At 35.0% G+C, this 7337-nt stretch overlaps 1 protein-coding gene across 1 annotated transcript; it reads left to right on the forward strand.

Moving 5' to 3' along the window:
* The first annotated feature begins 1926 nt into the window (after positions 1–1926).
* LOC112508606 lies at positions 1927–4011 on the forward strand. The gene is made up of 5 exons (XM_025113279.1): positions 1927–2236; positions 2455–2566; positions 2659–2732; positions 2992–3378; positions 3614–4011. The coding sequence occupies exons 1-5, from the start codon at positions 2021–2023 to the stop codon at positions 3707–3709; spliced, it is 885 nt and encodes a 294-aa protein (XP_024969047.1). The 5' UTR covers positions 1927–2020; the 3' UTR covers positions 3710–4011.
* Positions 4012–7337: the final 3326 nt, after the last annotated feature.

Below are 7337 nucleotides of genomic sequence, written 5' to 3' on the forward strand. Positions count from 1 at the left end.
TGAAATAATTTATTTTTTGGTTTAATAATATAACATTTTATAAAAATAATAATTAAGTATTCTGTTAGAACTCAATGATTATCCTAATTATATTTTGGATTTTTTATATTTAAAATGAGATGTGTATCCTATATTTGATTATGTTTATCTACAGTTAGTTACACGAATTCATATATGGAGCTTTAATAAGCTGTACTTTCGCATAATCTACTTGTAATCTTGAGTATTAAGTAATATGCATTAATAAACAGTACTTTACGCATAAAAAGTGGTTTTTAGAGTTTTTGTCAAATGTTTTATAATATAGTATAGATATATATTGGTTACAAGATTTAGATGTCTCGACCGGATTTTATGTCTTTTTGCCTTCGATCAGATGATGTGTTTTCTTCTCTTTGCTTCTTTATTTTTCGTCCCACAATCATGAAAAGTAAACTTTAACGATGCGCCTTTAACAATGCCATGTTTCAGCCATAGACTGTAGTGACGATTTGACATCGCTATGAACCTTTTGTGTTGAGAAATGGGTATATCGTAAACGGCCCCTAAGTTTCTACATTTCTATCTTATTTGTTTCAAAATAATGTCTACTTCAAAAGTTAAGAGGTTGTTACCAAGCATTTATCAAGTCACATTACCTTATGAGATAAACATGATAATGTTTAAAAATCTGATCTGATAAGAACAATGGCAATGACCGAGAGTCTTACCCAGTAAGTGAAGGTGATGACTTTTATTTGGTTAGTGCTTACCGGGTAAATTGTAGCATATGATGTTGTTTTATAGACTAAATTTCCAGCTTGTAGTTTCATCTCTAAGCCATTTCTCTCCTAAAATCATCAAAATGTCACTCAGTCCATAAATGGCAGGTCCACATTTTGCATAGGGGTCAAAATGTAAAAAAATGAAGTGTTTGAACCAGATCCGTAATTGTATAGGTACACAAAAATATTTCCTCAACTTGCGGATGTGTTTTTCCAAAATTACAGATTTGGTCCCTACAAATTGTGGACTTGCTACTTACAAACCGAGTAACATTTTGGTAATTCTTGAAGATAAATGAGTAAGAGATGAAACCATACAGTCAAAATTACTACTTTAATTAATTTCCCTTCAGATGATTATTGAACATAACTTGTTAATTCAAAAAATCAGTTAAAAATACCTGCAAAAGATATATAAAAGTGAAGTGTCAAAAAGACAATATAGTGCTTATACTATAATTAAAATATAACGAAGTTTTTTCTAGTGATTGTAACGGAAAATATTTTTTCTCAGTTAATATAACAAATATTTAATACTTTTATTGTACATAATTTAACTGATAATCTAGTGATTCATTCGATGATGTAGATGTTAAGTTGTCAACTATGATATAAAACTCGTTACGCAAATTATCAAATTGTTAATTTTCATCCCTATGGTTTGTTAACAATTTCAATTTTCGTCCATATGGTTTAGAAATTGTGTTTTTGTAACTATAGTTTGCAACTTATTATTATTTTCGTTCCTGAACTAATTATCTACCTTCAAGTATAAGAGACAAAAACATTAAAGGATCGTAAACCACGGAGAAATAAAGAACAATAAATTGTAAATCATAAGGACGAAATAGCAATAAGTTACAAACTATAGGGATGAAAACCGAAACTTCCAAATCACAGGGACTAAAATTGCAATATTTAATAAACTACAGGGATGGAAAACGTTAGTTACTCTAAAGTTTAAGAAAAGGAGCGTAACGGATATATTTTAAGGTGAAAGGGGCATAAAAGGAACCCAATTCGACCGTTGCATCATTTTTTTCAAATTCATCAATTAAGCATCTGTTCAAAGAAAACCCTAAAATCTTCCCCCTTTCTGCTGTCATCTGTAATCGTCTTCAATTTCGTTAATCTGGATGAAGAAGCGCTTTATTTAATCACCCTGAAGTTTAGCAGAGCAGAGATTTTGGCTTCTTTCTTAGAGGCATTACCACAAGCAATTGAAGTGCATTCATCGTAGAGTAGATCCATACAAGATGGGAAAACGCAGAGATTCTTCGGGCAGTAATCCCCCTGGAGATCGACAAGATTCATGGAAAAAGATCTTTAAAGGACTCGTTGATTTGATACAAGATCAACAGCGACAGCTCGAGTCTCTAGTTAAAGAACGAAAATCGCTTGAAAGAAGAATCCAATCGCAGCACGATCGATGGGTTTCCGATGTCAAGCTATTAGAAGATCATATTTCCCAGGTGAGAGTCTCAGATTTTGGATTAGGTGTTGAATTTTTGATGATTTCTATGCTTCTGATGATGAATCTCTTGTTGCCATCTTTAATCAAGTGATACTTTTGACTATCTCTAAGATGATTTTTATGGAATTTCAGTTGTGGATTGTGTTTGTTATGGTAAAATTCTGTGAATTCGTATGATTTTAGGGTTCTTGTTGATACGTATTGTTGTTTGTATAGGTGATGAGAAACTCCAAAATCAAAGATATGGTTCGTTTTGTTGATTCTGCAAAGGCGAATCTGATCATCAGTATGAAGCAAAAGGAAGCAATTATGCACAAACTTAAATTTGGTCGGTTCTTCATCACTTTCATTTCTCTGTTTTCATTTTCTGGAAACCCTTCTAATTTACAACCATTGATGCATTGGGTACATGTACTGCAGAGGATGTAGACGATGAACGAATTGATCTCAAACTTCTCTTTGACGATCTCGCTCAATGTTTGGCCGAGCCAAAAGTACGTTTATTCTTCTATCTGTTTTAAGTATATACTGCAAACTCACACACTGCTTGAACCCTTGACCTTCACCGAGGTTGGGATCTACCAGTAAACGGCGTCCTTGGGATCACGGACCGACCCTAGAACCCTGTTGGCCTATTCAATAAGTGGAATGCATTAGCTGTCAGCTGGTTCCACTAGGCAAAGACCCTTTGGTATGTTATAATGCCGTTTATGCCATCAAAAATGCATAGTGATCTCTGATATTTATTGGCAGCGTGCTACCCGTAGCAATACCAAGGACATCGATGAATCTGCTCTGAAAGCGGAGAGGGATTTCGCATGGAATCAGTTCAAAAAAACTGACGCCAAATTGCAGGAGCACGTTAAGAGGACCAAATCCGAAGTTGAAGCTGCGAATGAAAGAATACAGAAACTGATGTCGGATTTGGAGCAATCACAGTCGGCAAACATGGAGAAGAACAGAACGATTTCAACCTTACAAGATGACGTAGCCATGCTAGAATCTGATTCAAGAAAAAAGAGCGAAGAAATTTCCCGACTTAACAAAGAACTGGAGTTGTTACGAGGTGATTCCGTATTGCGTCGTTGCATGATAGAACCAGTCTCGTCTGGGTTGAAAGACAAGAAGAGCCATTCGAAGGTAATCAAAACGAATGACCCTATTCATATATGAATAATTTGTAAAAGATACACGTATTTTGGGATCCATAAATGATCTTAAATGAGTTTTCGAATAGAAAAAAGACCCTGTAACTTTTTCCTTTTTTTAACTCAATGACGATGATCTGGCCCGTTCAAATCGTTAATTTCAGTTTTTGAAAAGATCATTCAGCTAAATAGCGCGTTACCCCCTGCAACTTCTTTATTATGTGCAGGGAGGAAGAAGGTCCAAGAGGAAAGCCGAATCCGAACCAAGATTGTTTACATCGAGGTTTAAAGTTCCGAAGCTAAAGAACGCATCTCCATCGTGAAATTAAGGGTGCTCGAGATATTATTCAGGCTCTCCCTCGTACGTATGTTGTATCTATGTATGGTTTTCTTTTTGTTGACTGTGGGTGTCCGGCCACCTTGCGCGCACATCCACTGATTTCATGGGGTCTTGAAGAACAACGGTCAAGATATCTACAGTGATCTTGAAGGAACTCAAAACCGATGACATTTGGTGTATGTATGGTTTTTGGTAACTTTTGTAACTTCCCATATCTTGATTTGTTGTGGTAGTGTTTGTGTTAGAAGATTAACATTGTAATTATGTGATTGTTTTAACATTTATTGATGTTAATGCGAGCCGATTAATTCCAGACGATCACCTGCTTTGCGGGTAGCTCGGAGTCATCGTATTTGTGAGATCCAATTTCTATCTTAAGGTTTTGTTTCCCATGATTTTTTTCAATCTAAGTATAATATTTAATGTATTGATTAACATGTATATGTTTCACAATGTGTTTGTTTCATATGTATTCGGTTCACAATGTCAAACTTTTTTAGTTATATTTTTTACTCCACAACCATGCTAAATAAATTACATTGTGAACTGAGTACATATATGAATCATTACATTAGATTCTAGCCATAGATGAAAAAATCAATTGAAATAGCACATAAAATCAAACTAACATAAGCGAACGAAGGAGTAGAGGTCGATGCAGTCTCAAAATAGAATCGAAATAAATCTAGTGGTGGATGGCAATGGAAGGAGTACGGAGGGGCGAAAAGGCAAATAGGGAATGCACCATCGGGGCTTTGTCGGAGTTTGGAGGGTGTGGCTTTCAGTGGCGGATCCAGGAAATTAATGGGGTAGGGGCACGTTGGATGGAACTTGGGGAAACCATGTAAGACGAGGGGTGAAAATAGAAAATTTAAACTAGTCAGCAAAGGTTTTTGGTTTTTGACTGGGGGCCTTTTCTCCCGGTGCTTAAAGGTTGGATCCGCCCCTGTGGCCTTCACCATCTTTCCCTAGCTGGCCGACGCTACACCTCTTCTACGGCCCCTTTCCCCATCGTTACGCCTCTACACCTCTTCGTTTATACTTCTCCCCATCGCTACACCTCTTCCTTTGGTTTTCATCAACACAGGTACCAAATTTTCCCGTCGATTCCTCCTTCCAGCGCTTCCCTTCAAAGTTCAAACCCTAGCCACAAAGAAAAAGTCATCCTTCCCCGTTGTTGTTGCTCATCTCCGACGACCATGACCTCGTCGCCGCACCTCCTTCGTCGTTGCAACTCCTCCATCCTTCCAACTCCTCTGTTGCTGCACCTCCTCCGTCCCTGCTCCTCCTTCATCGCTGCTGCCCTGCGACCGTCGACTTTGCTCTATTCCTCCCCTATTGCACTGTCGATGACAAAACGTTAGGTTTCATGTAGCAGTAGCAGCTTTTAATGTTTAAATGGTTTGATTATTATGTTTTGATAATTTGATGTTCAAATGTTTGGTTATTATGAGTTAAGAAGGTGTGGTTGGAGCGCATATTGTGTTTTCTGGGTTGTGCTTTTTGGTAATTTCTTATTTTACTATGTTCAACTTTATGTATTCCTCTACCCATAGAGTACATTGAATGTACAGAAATGGCTATAACAGAGTTCTCTTGGTTTGAGTTTGATTGAATAGCTGTAAAGTTGAAACATGTTTGAGGGGAAGATCGATCATTATTGTCATTTAGACGATTGATTCAGGTAAAAAAGTAAACAACAACAAATTTTTGTCTAAACAGACAAATTTATCCATACAGAACTTAATGGAAAATTTGGTAAACAGACCCTAAAGTTGTTTCCAATAAGTGTAATTATGCAAGGCAAAAGAACTCGGATCAAGTTGATGACAACAAAATCTGTCATTGTTGTATATCATTTGAATAAGGGGCCGTTTACCCAAATACTTATTAGGTGAGTGCTTATCGGTAGGAGTCAATACCATAATCTATTTTCCCAGATAAGATTTTAGTATATTAAAACGATATGTATGCAACAATTTATTTGGTAAACGCTTACCTGGGTAAGAGTCCTCACACCATCACTTAGCGGGTAAGACTATCTATCTTTATCATCGCTCTTACCGGGTAAGATTTTCAGCCCTTGCCATGTGCATTAGCACACTTACCGGGTAAGTATTTAGTAAACGGCCCCTAAAGATATGAATCATATAAAACTAATTAGTGAGTTTAGCTCTCCTTGGATTTAATTTGGAATATACAGTCATGAAGATATGTGTTTCGAATTAGAAAAAGCTCGTGTCGTGGAAGCTTAATCGACCTCTTCTTAATTAGCAGAAGTGAACTATATCGACCACCAACAACTGAACATGAAATATGACGTGGTAACACATAACAATACGTTATTCGGATTTATATAGCATGACATATCATACACAAACGAGCTTAATCAGATAAAGTAAGTTCTAAAAGTTAAGCAACCTTTCAGATATTTTAATCATTTCTGAAATTATATAAAATACCAAAATTTCTTGATGTTAAACAACTTTAATTATGTAATATCATGAAATATAATATGAATCATTGAGCTTGGCTTCAAAGGTCAAAAGTACGAGGAGGTATCAAGTTCAAATTCAAGGAGGAATAAAAATCCCTTGTAGCCACGGTGGTTCAAATGCGGTGACTTCGGACTATCTACAAAGCAGGTGATCGTCTTGTCGCATAACAGGTTGAATATTCAAGTTAATTAAAAAAAATGATGTTTAGGTAATGATATAGAAGCAATTATTGATGAGTCAGAAAGCAATATAAAGTTTGTAGAACAACTAGAAAATTAGTTGACTTGTGGGTACTTTTCTCCATTTGGTTGCTTCTACTTTAAACCCATTGAAAATTTGAATAAAAGGATGATAACAATGGTGATAATTAAAAGGTGTTTTGTCCTAAGCCATTCATGAGTCCACTTACACAACCATACTTTAATGTTTATATATATATATATATATATAGAGGGAGCGATCAGATGAAAACCACTTAATTTGTAAAAACTGTAAAAACATCATTTCACCAATCATAATTTTTCATTTTGTTCACATTTTTGTAATTATAAGAGGTTGATTAATCATTTTTATTGTGAAGGATGTTAATCATGGATATTATCATCTTCATTATTTTAATTTTAGAGAAATACATGAAACAGTTTCATTAAAATTTCATTAAGTAGTATATGAAACAATTTCATAACCATATATGAAACAACTTCATCAAAAAAAAATATTATATGAAACAATTTCACAAGATTAAACAATTTCATGAAAAAATTTCATAAGATTACGACGGATGAGAGTAGTTTTTACGGTTTTTACAAATTGGAGTGGTTTTTATTTGATCGCTCCTCTCTCTCTCTCTCTCTCTCTATATATATATATATATATGTGTGTGTGTGTGTGTGTGTGTGTGTGTGTGTGAACGATCAAATTAAAACCGCCCTCATTTGTGTAAATCATGTAAACTAATCTCATTTATCTATTTTCTTGATCAATGGTCAAGATTAGTTTAGGTTATATTAGAAAATTAAAAAAATAAATAATTAAAAATTTATTTTATAATCCCGAAAATAACAAAATGGTAACTTCGGTAGTGGTAATATTAATGACAATCATATCATGTAT

This window comes from Cynara cardunculus, assembly GCF_001531365.2.
Source record: "Cynara cardunculus var. scolymus isolate 2C chromosome LG 3, CcrdV1, whole genome shotgun sequence".
NCBI classification, from domain to species: Eukaryota; Viridiplantae; Streptophyta; class Magnoliopsida; order Asterales; family Asteraceae; genus Cynara; species Cynara cardunculus.

Excerpts from the sequence above, each read along its gene's own strand:
- LOC112508606 (XM_025113279.1), top strand. The coding sequence starts at position 2,021 with ATGGGAAAACGCAGAGATTCTTCGGGCAGTAATCCCCCTGGAGATCGA. Across the intron at positions 2,733-2,991 it reads AATGTTTGGCCGAGCCAAAA|CGTGCTACCCGTAGCAATAC; the intron begins GTACGTTTATTC and ends ATTTATTGGCAG. Across the intron at positions 3,379-3,613 it reads ACAAGAAGAGCCATTCGAAG|GGAGGAAGAAGGTCCAAGAG; the intron begins GTAATCAAAACG and ends TATTATGTGCAG.